Genomic DNA, 16,688 nt, shown 5'->3' with positions numbered 1-16,688 from the left:
AATTGGAGTGAGATGTCAGCCAACTGGAGTCCAATCAATGAGATGAGATTGGAGGTGTTGGTTACAGCTGCCCTGCCCTATAAAAAAACGCACACCAGTTCTGGGTTTGCTTTTCACAAGAAGCATTGCCTGATGTGAATGATGCCTCGCACAAAAGAGCTCTCAGAAGACCTACGATTAAGAATTTTTGACTTGCATAAAGCTGAAAAGGGTTATAAAAGTATCTCCAAAAGCCTTGCTGTTCATCAGTCCACGGTAAGACAAATATAAATGGAGAAAGTCTATAAATGGAGAAAGTTCAGCACTGCTGCTACTCTCCCTAGAAGTGGCCGTCCTGTAAAGATGACTGCAAGAGCACAGCTCAGACTGATCAATGAGCTGAAGAAGAATCCTAGGGTGTCAGCTAAAGACTTACAAAAGTCACTGGCAAATGCTAACATCCCTGTTAGCGAATCTACAATACGTAAAACACTAAACAAGAATGGATTTCAAGTTAGGATACCACAGAGGAAGCCACTGCTGTCGAAACAAAACATTGCTGCACGTTTACAGTTTGCTGAAGAGCACCTGGATGTTCCACAGCAGTACTGGCAAAATATTCTGTGGACAGATGAAACCAAAGTTGAGTTGTTTGGAAGAAACACACAACACTATGTGTGGCGAAAAAGAGGCACAGCACACCAACATCAAAACCTCATCCCAACTGTGAAGTATGGTGGTGGGGGCATCATGGTTTGGGGCTGCTTTGCTGCGTCAGGGCCTGGACGGATTACTATCATTGAAGGAAATATGAATTCCCAAGTTTATCAAGACATTTTGCAGGAGAACTTAAGGCCATCTGTCTACCAGCTGAAGCTCAACAGAAGATGGGTGTAGCAACAGGACAATGACCCAAAGCATAGAAGTAAATCAATTACAGAATGGCTTAAACAGAAGAAAATACGCCTTCTGAAGTGGCCCAGTCAGAGTCCTGACCTCAACCCGATTGAGATGCTGTGGCATGACCTCAAGAAAGCGATTCACACTAGACATCCCAAGAATATTGCTGAACTGAAACAGTTCTGTAAAGAGGAATGGTCAAGAATTACTCCTGATCATTGTGCACGTCTGATCTGCAACTACAGGAAACGTTTGGTTGAAGTTATTGCTGCAAAAGGAGGTTCAATCAGTTATTAAATCCAAGGGTTCACATACTTTTTCCACCTGCACTGTGAATGTTTACATGGTGTGTTCAATAAAAACATGGCAACATTTCATTCTTTGTGTGTTATTAGTTTAAGCAGACTGTGATTGTCTATTGTTGTGACTTAGATGATGATCAGATCACATTTTATGACCAATTTGTGCAGAAATCCATATCTTTCCAAAGGGTTCACATACTTTTTCTTGCAACTGTATGTGTATATATATATATATATATATATATATATATATATATATATATATATATATATATATATATTCTAATTTGTAGCTGTTAACCCCTTGAGTGCTAATGACTGCTCTGAGGCTTTGCAGAGTTTCCCACTCTGGTGCTAATGACGGCTCAGAGCCGTCGCTAGCACTCTCCCACCTTGAGGGAGATCTGGGGGCTTCCACCTGCTCCTACCCCGGCGATTGGGCCTGCATAGTGACAGGCATCGCCGGGACATCACGTTATGCGTGGTGACGTCACACGCAATGACGTGATGATGTCACCCACAACTTTATTTATATTTAACAATGTTAAGTGTAGGAGCAGGGGGCATGCTGCTTGGAAGCCTGTATCTCAGGCATCTAAGCAGCTACAGACCCCAAAGATCCACTGTTGGAAAGGTAATAGCCTAACCTTTCCAACAGTCTTGGGGATCTGAAAAAGAAAAAAAAAGTTAATTTTTTTTCAAAAAATAAACAAAATACCTTAAAAAAGCTTAGCACCCAGGTGGGAAAGTGCTTAGCACTCAAAGGGTTAAAGATTGCAGCCCACGTCCCTGTAAAATTACATTGAGAATACTTAGCCACAGCTGCACCCCGCATTATGTTGGAATTGGATTGTTACGGTTTGGGAGCTCAGCTCATCTTATTTATGTCTTTGTTTCACAAAATAGGTCCATGCATAATTTGGACCCACCCAGCCACACCCACAGGATACAGATGCTGACTGCCACTCCCCTCCTCCAGACTACACCATCATACACCTAGATTATTCTGATTACCGACTACCCCCCTAGTCTGGATTTATACCACAAAATGTTGGGTGGGGTTCTCACTCAGAGGACCCAATGATATAAAGCTTTCTGGGCTAGTGAGATTATTAAATCTCGCTGGTGGAATTCTGTAAAGCCACTATTTACCCTGAAGACCAGCTGTCTCGCTAAGGGGCGTATACTGCATTTTCGTATGGGAAGGAGATGCATACATTACAAAAGTGCAGAATTAAAATCATAATTTGAAATTCATTCAAAACGAATAATTAAACCATTCAGAGAAAAATATACAAGAAAAAATTGTATTGTTAAGTTGTATCAAAAATCGTAACAAAATTCTTCACCAAAATGTGTATGCAAATTACACAGGAATAAATTGTGTTAAATATGCATAGCGTAAATTGTAATTTAAAGGGATAGTCAAGTCAAATTTTTACTTTCATGATTCAGATAGATCATGCAATGTTAAGCAACTTTCTAATTTACTCCTATTATTAATTTTTATTCATTCTCTTGGTATCTTTTTTTGAATGTAAGCTTAGGAGTCGGCACTTTTTTGGTTCAGCACCTGGGTAGCGCTTGCTGATTGGTGGCTACATTTAGACACCAATCAGAAAGCGCTACCCAGGTGCTGAACCAAAATGCTTACATTCTTTCTTTTTGAAATAAAGATACCAAGAGAACAAATACAAATTGATAATAGGAGTAAATTAGAAAGTTGTTTAAAATTGCATGCTCTATCTCAATCATGAAAGTTTAATTTTGATTAGACTGTTCCTTTAACCCTTGTGTGCTAACGACGGCTCTAAACTGTTGCAGTTTTTCCCACTCAGGTGCTAACTGAGCCATTGCTAGCACTCTCCCACCTTGAGGGAGACCTACGTCTCCCACCCGCTCCTACTCCGATGATCGGGCCTGTATAGTGACAGGCATTGCCGGAGCTTCATGTTTTGCGTGGTAACGTCACACGCAATGGCATGATGATGTCACTACGCAACTTTATTTAAAACTTACAATAAGAATAGGGAAAGGTGGCATGCTGCTTAGAAGCCTGTATCTCAGGCATCTAAGCAGCTACAGACCCCCAAGACCCACCGTTGGAAAGGTAATCGCCTAACATTTCCAACGGTGTAAGTTAAAAAAAGTTAAAACAAATATGTATTTCAAAAATTAATTTAAAAAAAAAATTAAATCAGCTTAGCACCCAGGTGGCAAAGTGCTTAGCACTCAAAGGGTTTAAATACACTGGATGTGCAAAAGAAAAAGTAACTGTTTTTATCGTATAGTGGGCGTAACTGTTTTTTATCGTATAGTGGGCGTAACTGTTTTTTATCGTATAGTGGGCTGAACATGGGCGTTCTATGGGCATATATGAAATTGTGTCTCAAATCCAAGCGTAATTATCTAAACATTTGCACCCTACAGATCTCACTGTTTTTTCTTGCAACTTTAAAGGTGGCGAGCTTTTAGCAAAATACACAAAACACTAATTACCCTGAAAGGAAAATCTATGCATACAAAAATAAGAGAGTAAAACGAGCACAGACTGGAGCAAACCCCCACCTCAAGTTAGACTGTTTGTGTATTTTACTGGCTTGTCTCAAACCATACAATTACATATTTGCATATTCATAACATTAGTATGTTTTTTTTGTAGTTCAGCAGTCGACTTCATTTTGAAAGTCACTTGGCAAGGCAGGAGGGTTATATGTAGATTGTTGTTGCTTAGGACGCTGGGTATATTTCACTATTAAAATTACTGACTGTGATAACAGCTGTTCACACTAAATTGTTTTGCTGTTATATGTATAATGCCAGCCAAGGACTGGAGAAATAATTGTTCAGGTTCTTCTGAATATACTGTAACACTGTGTGTGTCTCACAAATCTATTTATATTTGGTTGCGATAATGATCTATAAAGAGCTTTTATAGATTCTTTTGAAAAGCTTTCCCTGAAATCTAGTTAGAAATATGGTGAAGCCTTATTGAAAAAGTCCTCAGGAGTAATTTGATGGTTGATCCATAGAAGAGTTCTTCAGTAGAGGAAGTAAGAACAAAGACAGTACGTGAATTCAGGAGTGCTTGGGCTTTTGCATAAAGTTAAGCTGAGAATTAAAATGATTTTGTACTGTAGAATGTTCTATCCTTTAAAGTGTTCACATCCAATAATTGTAACTGCAGGATTGTATTAGACTGTTTACAAATAGCTTTTTTCACATTAACATTTATAATTTGTAATAGCTGATTTCGCCTGTTGAAAATTCCACCTATACTGAAAATGTCAATACTGTAGCTTTGGCTAAAGACAAGCTATGTAAACAAGAAGCCATAGCATAAATCAACCTCCCCAGTCAGGGGCGGAGAGCGCCCAATCCATTTGTAAAGGTGTTCTTGCAAAAGCATTGAACACAGTGTACTAAGCTGCTTGCCTCTATACATTGTCTATTTAAGGGCAATATAGTACAATTGGCGCAAGTGATTAGATTTCTATACACTTGATGGTAGGACTGATGTCTGCGCATTCTGAAGACAAAGCAGATGTCAGTGGAGAAATTCTCAGGCAAGCGTATTAAATGAGGACCAATAGCATCACATAAACTACAAGCAGATTATATTTTTCATCCTGTTCCCTAATAAACTCTGCATCAGTTAAAATGTATAAACTGCAGGAGTCCAGGTAGCTTCAGCATCATTACCAGTGCCTTAAACTCTTCAATATCTCCTTAGAGAGAAGCAGAAATAGTGACTGGCAGCCAGAGAGAACGTCTTCTAATGATGATTATGTGTTCACAAATGTAAAATTTTGTTTTATTGTTAAATTGCATTCTGCTAATTTGTGCTTTCAAAACTACTGGCTTCTATATCCTTTTTCAGTATTGCATGGATATGAAAAGGAGATATCAGACCTGTAGGGACGTCCCACCTAAGATTTGTGAACCCTTTAGCTGATATACAGTTAAACAGATGATCTAATATATATAATAGCATGACAATAAATATGTTCACCAGGAAATGTAAAATAAAATCCAGTGTAACCCTTTGTACTAAAGAATATGCTGCACATTACACATGGCTAATACACAAGATACTGCTCATCACTGGAGGCAAACTCACTGAATATACCAATATGTGAATAAGTACACTTGATTATAGAGAAACTAATGGTTTATTCATTTTGTTGAGTCCTAAGCAAAAATGTCTGTAAATCATTTATTTGGTGGCTCTAAGAAATGTAAATTGTACCAAGTGGTGGTTCTACCATGTACATAGGGCTGCAAAAGCTTACTATTCTTTTTCGGTTGCACTCCAATTTTGCATTTCCACATGTGGATCTCCCCGACTTAATCCCCAACCTCCTGCCCCCCACCAAAAAAAATCTTAGCTCAATGTAAACCCCTGATTGTACCCCTGTTATAATTCAATAGTTTTCTATAATAAACCAAGTTAATAAAGATATATCATAATTAATATAATTAAAGAACAGAACAGGTAAGTGTGCCTATCTGTATGTTTAATGTGCTTTACTGTGACCACAATCAACCAAACTCTATATATCCTTTATGCAGATAAACATACTCATGTACCACCCACCTTGTCTCTTTCAGATAAAAAGTCAGACATAAAGAAGTCCAAATCCTATGTGTGCCCACTATACAAGACGAGTGAACGCAAGGGCACCCTGTCTACAACTGGGCATTCAACTAACTTCGTCATTGCTATGCTGCTTCCAACTGATAAACCTGTACAACACTGGATCAAGCGAGGTGTGGCTCTCCTATGCCAACTGGATGACTAATTTATTTGTTCCTCTACATCTGCCTTTTGTTCTGGAATTAAAATGTTGACACTTATGGATCCACAAACAATAAATCCAGATCTTTTAACAATACTTACTTTAACTTATAAATACAATTGTTCTCCTTTATTAACAATATGGCTTTCAGTATTCTACCTACACACACCATCATAAGGTCTTTATGTATTGTATTCTACATGATCTACAGGATGTACATATTAGAGAGATCGTTATATTCTCATCATTTCTATATTTTTATAAATAAATAGCACTGCATTACAACAAATATTCAATTTATGTTTTTTTAAACACATTTTAAATTATTTTGTATTGCACTTAATTTAATTTTGGAGCATACTTTACTATTATTTCTAATTTATATCCGTTTAGTCTCAGTTCATTATTTCAGCTGCTCAGTTAAAAATATACATATACATATATTTAATAAACTTACGTTAGATTTAAGATGATAAGATTTATTAATTTAGCAGATTTCACCACAGTCATCTTAATAATTTAAATAATACAAATTTATATCAAAAGTTACCAGAGGGCTACAATACAAGGGTTCAATGTTCAGTACAGCATTAATGTCTATTGCACTATAGCTACTACATACAAAGCAATTGTCTGATTACTGTAGCATCTGCATATTATTTTGTTATATTAAAATTTACTATAAGGGGATGTCTTGGCTTGTGTGTTTCCTTGACAGACTGTGATTTTATATGATCTGCACCCAAATTAGATTTTTTTATAACCTTTGATTGTAGCAAAATTAAAATATATTTTATGTTAAGCAACCCATAATATAGCTCAGCTCTTGACAGCACCTTACTGTTTAATGTAAAGAATAATGCAGCATTCTATATAGCTGTAATTTCATATTAAAGGGTCAGTCTACTTTTTATTGTTTAAATAAATAGATAATCCCTTTATTACCAATTCCCAGTATTACCAACACTGTTGTATTAATATACTTTTTACCTCTGTGATTACCTTGTATCTAAACATCTGCAGACTGCCCCCTTATTTCAGTTCTTTTGACAGACTTGCATTTTCTTTCCTATGACATGGAGAGTCCACAAGTCATTCTAATTACTAGTGGGATATTCAACTCCTGGCCAGCAGGAGGAGCCAGAGAGCACCCCAGCAAAGCTGTTAAGTGTAGCTGCCTTACCCATAACCCCCATTCATTCTCTTTGCCTCTGTCAATGGAGGTTGTGCGAAGTTGGTGTCTGAAGACATTTAATCTTTTTATGGGTACATTTCCCTTCAAGCAAGGATTGGGGTCTAGTTGTGTCCATGTCAATCTCTTGAGTAAGAGTAGTGGTGGCTTTTAGCAGTTAAAATGTGGCGAGGAAGTTTTGCTTTACTTTTAACACTTTGCTACCCCTTTGTAGGAAGCCAGAGTTCATTACTCTGTTCTTTCTTTTCCTACAGGTCTATGACAGGGAGTAAAGCGCCTGCCACACCTAAGGATCAGCATCTATCATGCAATTGGATCCAAGGTAAGTACTTTCGCCTTCTAGGTACAGAAGGACTGCATCACTTGAGGTTAATCCTCATTTTAAAACAGATCCTTTCTGGGACTTAATAATCCTTATAGTTTAGGACACCTTGGCTAAGGGATGTAGGAGGTTAAAATTAAGGTTACACTTTATTTCTTAACCTTTTCTCTCATTATTTTTGATGGGAAGTTTATTTTATTTAATAGCCTAACTTGAGGGCTTTTAAATTTCTAGACGATTGCCTGATATACAAGGGAAAGTCTTTGTTGATTAATACGGAAAGCCGTTTTTTAAACTGCCGGCATTTTCGCACACTTTTTTCTGTGCAGTTAATATTGGTCCCGATCATGTGACCCACACTTCTGGTTTCACGGAGTGGAGCAGTAGTAGACAATTGCGATCTTGTGCTTCAGAGCAAAGGATCTACAGTTAGAAGTTTTTTCTTATGCCTGCTTTTAGTCCTCTTCTAGGGATCATCTTAGAGGAGAGGAAATCTATACAAGGAGTTTTGTTTTTTGTCTTACTAGTGGGGTGACTCTCTGACTGGTAGGAGCCTCAGGCAATCTGAGGTTTTCGTTCTATAACGTATTTGATGTTTATTTTCATTTTATGCACCATAAATAATTAATTGGGTATTATACACACTGAATAATACATTTGGTAAATTTTTATTTTTATTTTTTACTTGTGGGACCTTTTTACTATATAGCATGGACTCTGAACAGAATCAGTCAATTTCTATGCATAAATGTTTATTATGCTTAGAGACTCAAATTGTTTTTCCTATGCAATTTTGCTCCTCTTGTTTAGCTAAAACCTTAAAATTTAAGGATAAATTACTCCCTTCTGAGCCAACTGTCTCTAAGGATTATGCTGTGCGTGACATGCCTCAGCTTTCTCCTCAAATGCCCCAAGCCTTAGTTGTTTCTCATACTGTGCCTTCTGTGTCCATTCAACCTCCTGGGGGTGTTTATTTACCTGAGGATTTTGCCGCTCATGTTTCCTCTGCTGTTACAGCGGCTTTATCTGCTTTCCCTTCCTTGGGAAAGCGCAAGAGAAAATCTAAACGTTTGCCTGATAGTAAGGTTCCTGGCTCTAGAACTGCATTAGCCACTCTGGATCAGTTGTCTGATGAGAATTCTTCAGTAGCTTCTGAAGATGAGATCTCAGACTCTGTCACTTTAGCCGAAAAATCTTCAGAATCTGAAGAAGTAAATGTTAGATTTAAGCTTGAACACCTCCGGTTACTATTGAAGGAGAGATCCTAGCTACGTTAGATGACTCTGAACCTTCAATTGCTGCCAACCCTACTAAGTCTTCTAAACTGGATAGAGTTAATGATTCTCTATCTTCTGAGGAAGTTTTTCCTGTTCCAAGGAAGATGTCTGAAATTATAGCTCAGGAATGGGATAAGCCAGGGGTTCCTTTTTCCCTTCCTCTGTTTTTAAAAATATGTTTCCTGTTGCTGACTCTATTCGGGACTCGTGGTGCACTGTACCTAAGGTTGAAGTAGCTATTTCAACTCTTGCTAAGAGAACTACCATTCCTATAGAGGATAGTTGCTCTTCTAAGGACCCAATGGACAAGAAACTAGAGGCTTACTTAAAAAAGATGTATGTTCATCAAGGACTACAGTGGCAACCAGCAGCGAGTATTGCTACTGTTGCGGGAGCTGCATCTTATTGGTGTGATATATTGTCTGATCTCATTACACAGGAAACTACAGTAGAGGAGATCCAGGATAGGAACAAATCTCTCAAATTGGTCAATAATTTTATCTGTGATGCTCATATGCAGATAATTTGTCTGGGAGCTGAAATGTCTAGCTTCACGGTATTGGTCTGCCAATGTTTCTTCTAAGGCCAAGCTTTTGGCTTTACCCTATAAGGGAAAGACTTTGGACCTGGTCTAGCAGAGATCATTTCAGTGATTTCAGGTGTAAAGGGATCTTTCCTACCTCAGGACAAGAAAAATAGACCTAGACCTCTAATTTCCGTTCCTTTCATAACTTTAAGGGACCAAAGTCCTCCTCTTCCTCTTCCGAACCAGATCAATCCAGATCTTCTTGGAAATCCAACTAGCCCTGGAACAAGGGAAAGCTAAACAAGAAGCCTTCTGCTGACTCTAAATCAGCATGAAGGTTCCGTCCCCGATCCCAGTGTGGATCTGGTGGGGGGCAGGCTTTCTCTTTTTCGTCAAGCCTGGATACAAGATGTCTCAAACCCTTGGACAGTGGACATAATATCCCAGTGTTACAGGATGGGATTAATCAGTGATTCTAATAGCTCCTGCATGGCCTCGCAGGATCTTGTAAGGATGTCATCTCTACCTCCTTGGAGGTTACCTCTGAGAAAAGACCTTCTAATTGAGTGTCCTTTCCTCCATCCAAACCTAGATTCTCTGAAGCTAACTGCTTAGAGATTGAACGCTTAATTCTGTCCAAACGTGGTTTTTCTGAAGTGGTCATAGAAACTATGATTCAGGCTTTAAACCCAGTTACTCGCAAGATTTACCATAATATATGGCGTAAATATCTTTATTGGTGTAAATCTAAGGGATTTTCCTGGAGCTGGGTGAGGATTCCTCGAATTTTGTCTTTTCTTTAGGATGGCCTGGATAAGGGTTTATCGGTCAGTACGCTAAAGGGTCAGAATTCTGCGTTATCTATCCTTTTACACAAACGTCTGACAGATCTACCAGATGTTCAATCCTTTGTACAGGCTCTGAATCAGACCTGTCTTTAAACCTGTTGCTCCCCCGTGGAGCCTTAATTTAGTTCTCAAAGTTTTGCAGCAGGCTCCGTTTGAGCCAATGCACATTGTTGATATAAAACTGTTATCCCGGAATGTTTTGTTTCTTGTTGCCATTTCATCCGCTCGCAGAGTATCTGAGCTTTCAGCTTTACAGTGTGATTCTCCCTACCTTATTTTTCATGCTGATAAGGCGGTTCTTCGTACCAAATTGGGTTTTCTCCCTAAGGTGGTTTTGGATCTAAACATTAATTAAAATTGTTATTCCTTCATTTTGTCCTAATCCTTCTTCTCAAAAGGAACGTCTCTTGCATAACTTAGATGTTGTGCGGGCCCACAAATTTTATTTACAAGCTACTAAAGATTTTAGGCTATCTTCTGCCCTGTTTGTTATTTTTTTCTCGTAAGGGTCAGAAGGCCTCTTCTCTCAGGTTGCTAGACAGCAACCTCCTGAGAGAGTTACGGCTCATTCCACTAGGGCTGTTTCCTCTTCCTGGGCTTTCAAAAATGAAGCTTCTGTGGAATAGATTTGTAAGGTGGCAACTTGGTCCTTTCTGCATCCTTTTTTCAAAATTCTACAAATTTGATACATTTGCCTCGGCTGAGGCTTCATTTGGGAGAAAGGTTTTACAAGCGGTGGTGCCTTCTGTTTAGGTTCTCCTGTCTTTTTCTCTCTCCCTGTTCATTCAGTGTCCTCTAGCTTGAGTATTGGTTCCCGCTAGTAATTGGAATGATGTTGTGGACTCTCCATGTCATAGGAAAGAAAACAAAATGTATGCTTACCTGATAAATTTACTTATTTCCGGACATGGAGAGTCCACGACCCGCACCCTCTTTTCTTTTTAGGAATTAGAAGTTTTTTTCTATAAACCTCAGGCACCTTTTTCACCCTTGATTTTTTTCCTTTTCCATTTCCTTCGGCTGAATGACTGGGGATTATGGGTAAGCCAGTTACACTTAACAGCTTTGCTGGGGTGCTCTTTGCATCCTCCTGCTGGCCAGGAGTTGAATATCCCACTAGTAATTGGAATGACGTTGTGGACTCTCCATGTCCGGAAATAAATTTATCAGGTAAGCATAAATTTTGTTTTAGCCAATAAGTACTTTCTCATAAAAAAACTCCACTTGAGTGATAACAATTTTATCTATATGGCACACATGAACTAGAGCTGTCTAGCTGTGAAAAAACTGTCAAAATGCACTGAGATAAGAAACGGCCTTCAAGGGCTTAGAAATTAGCATAACAAAGAACCAAGAGAACAAAGCATTTTGATGATAAATTCAAAAGTTGTTTAAAATTGCATGCCCTATCTGAGTCATGGAAGTCTAATTTTGACTAGACTGTCCTTTTAAGTGTAATCTTTTAATTTCTATTTCAAATTATTACTTGTGCAAAAATGCATCATAAGAACATAACAGATGGGACAATAATGCTGTATTATTATCTGGATACAAGATAGATATTAACTCACAGTGGTGAATGGAAGCATTCTCAGCAGCCTTCATATATAACAAGGACATGGAAGTGTTTTACAAAGGGTTTTTCACTTAAAGGACCAATTTTAAAATGATTCCTGATGGAAAACAATTAAACTAGCAGGACTCTATTATGTGTACTATGATGGTGGCTATTAAAAGTTCCTCATAAGTTCTCAATTTGTTATACACCAGCACTTACAATGTCCAAGGATGTAACACAAGTTGCACTAGGAAGTAGGGCAAGATAAACTTCTTAGTAAATATCAAGAGGCATACAAATATATAAGACCACTATTTTCAGAGATGGGTTTTCTATACACTTTCAATATTACAGTTCCTTTTTTTCTGTCCCCTCAACTCAAGATCCAAGTAATGTATGGCAGTTATATTGAACTCGTAAGTGAATTTAAGACCCAATTCATTCTCATTGATTGACTCAACAAAGTCCAATGCCTCATCCTCATTTCCTTTCCATACAAACAGCAAATCATCAATAAAACAATGATAAAACATCTGCATAAACGTGGGACAGCTCCCACCATTAATTGTTTTCCATCAGAATTCTAGATGAATCTTACCTACAGTAGTTTTGTTATCCTCCTTATACTGACCAACATGCATATGTGCTCTTGTAGTTTTGGTACTGATGTGTATGTCTTATATAATTCCCAAAGACCAGCATTAGATTTGTGTGTCTTGGTTAGCATAATCCTTTTTAGAAGTTGCATCTTTCTAAGGTCCAAAAGTGACCATTGAGATAATTTTTTTCTATTTACTATGCCATTTTAAGCCCAAGATTGGCCGTTAACATTGTTATACTCCCTTGCATACCATAGATGAATGGGATGGGGTCCAAGAGTGGCCCCTTGCTGTCAGAGGGAGGATCTTATTTTAGAAAAAAAGTCTCAAATTTACAGGTCACAATAGTTCATAGAATATTGAAGTATGTGTCTGACCTTGTTGAATGTATTACTTATGAAGCACTATTGTCTATGTGTACCGACCTTGCATAATTGTTTTGTCATTACTAAAACTTTATTAAAAGAAAATAAAAGCCTAATGATAAAGACCAGATTTTTCTGTAAAATATTAAAACAATATTAGTCAGATTGCACTTGAAATATTTTGTTGTGTAGTTCTGGAAGCATGTCTGGACTCAAGGTATTTGGTTGTCTAACTGAGAATTTGCTGGTAGTTGAGTTTGGAGAGGTCTAGTGGTAGCTGATACTCACAAAACTATCATTAGCACTGAGTTTGCAGATTGTTTCATTCCATGTTAATTAGCATTGATAAGTAAATCCAATTTAAATTGTCTATGTTCGAATGTTCTGCTCTCTGCTGGCTCCCTCTAGTGTTTGCTTTTGTCTATAATTTTATAAATACTATTGAAAACAAAAACCACTTATTATACTTATAAACAAACAACGTTGATGTAATGTAAGATATAGCCATACATATGGTGTGATAGCACCTGACTGGCAACATGACACAATGATCGACTGGTATTATTGTATAAATTATGAGGCATAAAGAGGTTCTCCCAGTTTTCAGTCTCTAAATTATTGTACACTTACTGAATAAAGAGGAATATTTGTAGTATAAGCTAAAACTGGTTACAATTTTCTTATGGGCCAGCCATATACAATGTACTGAATTCACCATGAAGCCTATCCATCCTCTTCATCTTTACTATGCTTACCAGCATCTCCAGCTTTACTATACTCATTGCATGATTAAGGGCTGTGTCCCAAAATGTTGCAGTGTACTTCTTTTCTTCCTGTCCTGATAATGAAGTTAATTGAATAGGAGAAGATTCTTTGGATGGGGTGCCTTTTCTAGTTTTATCTATTTATTGTGTGGCTGCTGAGCAGCACATCCTTCTTTCCACTGGTTCTGTACTGTTGTCTGTTTTCTATTTACCTACTCCTCACAATCACGGCAGCAGCAAAGATAAAAAAAAATAATCTTTACTTCATAAAATGCCACCTACTTGTGAAACTTTCAATAGTGTTTTAGCAAATGCAAAACATAAAAATAAAGAACAAATGCCCCGTACATCTACATAGATTGTTGTACCATTCTAGCAGCCACAACACTACAGCAGCAGGTTAAACATACTGAGGTAATATCATAGTCTTATTTCAGGTGGTGTAACATCTATATAAACTAGGGTGCATTGTAGTGTTCTGTTAGATGCTTAATGGTTAATCATTTAACTGTTGTTAGTAAAGATCTGGAGAGATGATGAAGAGCTTGATGATTTAACCCCCTGCATTAAAGGGCTATAACAGTGCAAAAAGAAAATGCTCTTATATGTTAGAGCATTTATTATTGCACTATTGCTTGTGTATAACCATGTGTTTAACCCCTGCAAAGGGATTACACATATAATTATAGTCAGTAACAGAGCAGCAATGCACTACTGGGAGCTAGCTGAATATATCTGGTAAGTCAATGACAAAAAACAAATGTGTGTAACCACCAATCAACAGCTAGATCCCAGTAGTGTATTGATATTGCTAAGGATATGCACATATCCTTTTTTTTAACAAAGATACCCAAGAGAATAAAGTATATTTGATAAAATAAGTAAATCATAAAAGCACATGAATCATGAAAGTACAAGTTTGGGTAAATTATACTTTTAGTATTTTAGGAGTTTGTTTTGGGGTGGATTGGACTGGGAGTAGCTATGGAAACCATAAATGACGTGGCTCTGCTGCTATATGAAAATATAGAAATGCTGGTTTGAATCAAGCCCATGATGTAGAACCAATTCACATGGATGGAAAGAAATGTGTAAACCTCAATAACCTGCAACCAAATGTGTTTAATAAAAGGGCATTTCCACCAACTCTGGAGAGAGCGCCCAATCAGACAAAAAACATCCAAACACAAGTAAGAGTTAGAAGAGGACATTTAAAACAAGCACAAAGGAGTACATTTTTTATTCATTAACCATCACATGTGGGATTAAAGTCCAGTTTTACATGAGGAGGCCATACACCCCCAAACAATGCTTAAACCCCTCCCACTTTCCCATGATTCCTTAGTCATCTTTTGCCAGCAAGGAGGGTAGTGAAACTTGAAGTGCGGATCTACACGTTGAATGGGAGTGGTTTTCTAACCCATTTGAGACCCATTATCCTCCTCAGAGAACCTACAAACCAGTAGAGGAGTAGACATGAGTTCTGCCAGGCAGTGAAAATCTTCTACCAGTGAGGAGATGCCACCAGCCTAGATACAGTGCTGCTGCGTCAGGCACAGATGATAGATCAGATCCGGGGGTGAATGGGTGCTATAGACCCAATTGTTTTGAGCTGCTGCGCTGCATAATGATGGTGAAACAAACCATTCGAAAACCGGATATAGAAAGTGATGCAGCAGCACATGCGGTTCCATTATAATAAAAAATTACTTTTATTGTTAAAGCTTCATAAAAATATCAGAGTGGGTCATTCAATTTGCTTTACATGTTTCCACCTTTTGTTTTACTATCCAGGATAATAACCAGGATAAAACCGGAAAGGGCCCCAATCATTCTTATTGCTCCAGGACTTGGAATGGTGATCTGGTACAAATGTCCACCACTCAATACGAAAAATAGTCAACACTCACCATCACCTCCTTACTGCATGTTCATAAATCGCCAATATCCACAGCACCATGCAAACCAATAGGATCCTGATCAGTGGTCATAACAGGGTGTTATGGCCAGTACCCTATTGTTCCAATAAACTTTTTGAATTTGCATGGTGCTGTGGATATAAGTGGCAAATGTCCACCAACCACTCAGGAAGGGCCTACTCTCTCAAGGTCCCTTCTCCTATCAAGACCTCAAATCTCTCAATTTTACAGCATGTTGATTGAATGCCTGATTTTGTAAAAGACACTATGGGGACGATTTTTTAAAGTGCGGACAGACATGATACAATGTAGCTTATCATGTCTGCAGCACATCAATAAATGCCGACAGCATACAGTGTCGGCATTTATCATTGCACAAGCAATGACCCCTATGATTCAAGTCAGAAAGCCTGTTACAAGACACATTTATCAAAAAGTCTTGAAAGTTTTCTTTTCCTGGTGTGAGTCTAAGAAATACTGTTGAAACATCAGAATTTCTCAAATTCTTCCATTTTTGCAAGATGGTCTGATAAATAATTTGATAATCTTTTCTAAAGGATGACCCCCTATGGGTTTTTAAGATAGGTAGGAGGGATTATTTTTTTTATATGGTGGAGTATTAATGGGATAGGAGGAACAAATAGCCATATTATTCATACTTCTACTTCAGCGCATTTTTCACTAACAAAAGGATGTGCCGAAAGAAACATTGTACAATAGATTTTTCTTTGCGTAAATGTTTTTGTAGATGATGCATTTATAAAACCGATCTGGGAGTGTTTTTGTAACAATGTATATTTTAGTTAATTTTTTAATAATATTGTGCTGATTTTCAGACTCATAACCAAGCCCCAAAGGGGGGGGGGGGTTCTGCTCTTCTTTTTTTCTCAGCCCCTTTCACTGGGTGTCCCAGCCTAATCTTATCAACAGTGCTAAACTGGGAGCTTCTAAGTAAGTTTTTAAAAAGGTTTTATACTGGATTTTTATATCAGTATCTGTGCATATTCTTCTTTATAGTAGTGTCTATTATATGCATTTATATGAAAATTGGTGTGTACTGTCCCTTTAAAACAAAACAATTATGCTTGTAAAATATTTTCCTTCCTTTAAGAAATTACCAGCATATTATTTGAATGTATTATTTTATTTTGTGATAATCACATTTCTTTCAAGTCATTATCTATTCTACTGTTTTTGCAGACTAGCTTCCTAATCTCTGCTGGACTGTAATCTATTTGATCATATTACCAAACATAGCCTAACCACGTGTGACTGTCACAGAGAAAGTCCCAGCCTGTCTTATGATTAGGTATTTATAGGTCACTGGCAGTAGGTGAA

General features: G+C 37.7%; 1 protein-coding gene across 1 annotated transcript in view; it reads left to right on the top strand.

Moving 5' to 3' along the window:
- DNAH12 (dynein axonemal heavy chain 12) overlaps positions 1–6,171 on the top strand; it is a 300,387-nt gene extending 294,216 nt beyond the window's left edge. The window contains exon 73 of the mRNA XM_053689370.1: positions 5,793–6,171. Within this exon, the coding sequence (XP_053545345.1) occupies positions 5,793–5,983 (191 nt within the window). The 3' untranslated portion in view covers positions 5,984–6,171. The remainder of the gene's footprint in view (positions 1–5,792) is intronic.
- The last annotated feature ends 10,517 nt before the right edge of the window (positions 6,172–16,688 follow it).

The sequence above is a fragment of the Bombina bombina genome, chromosome 7 (assembly GCF_027579735.1).
Source record: "Bombina bombina isolate aBomBom1 chromosome 7, aBomBom1.pri, whole genome shotgun sequence".
NCBI lineage: Eukaryota > Metazoa > Chordata > Amphibia > Anura > Bombinatoridae > Bombina > Bombina bombina.
Note: the sequence above shows the minus strand (reverse complement) of the source record. Positions and strands in the feature narration are given on the sequence as shown.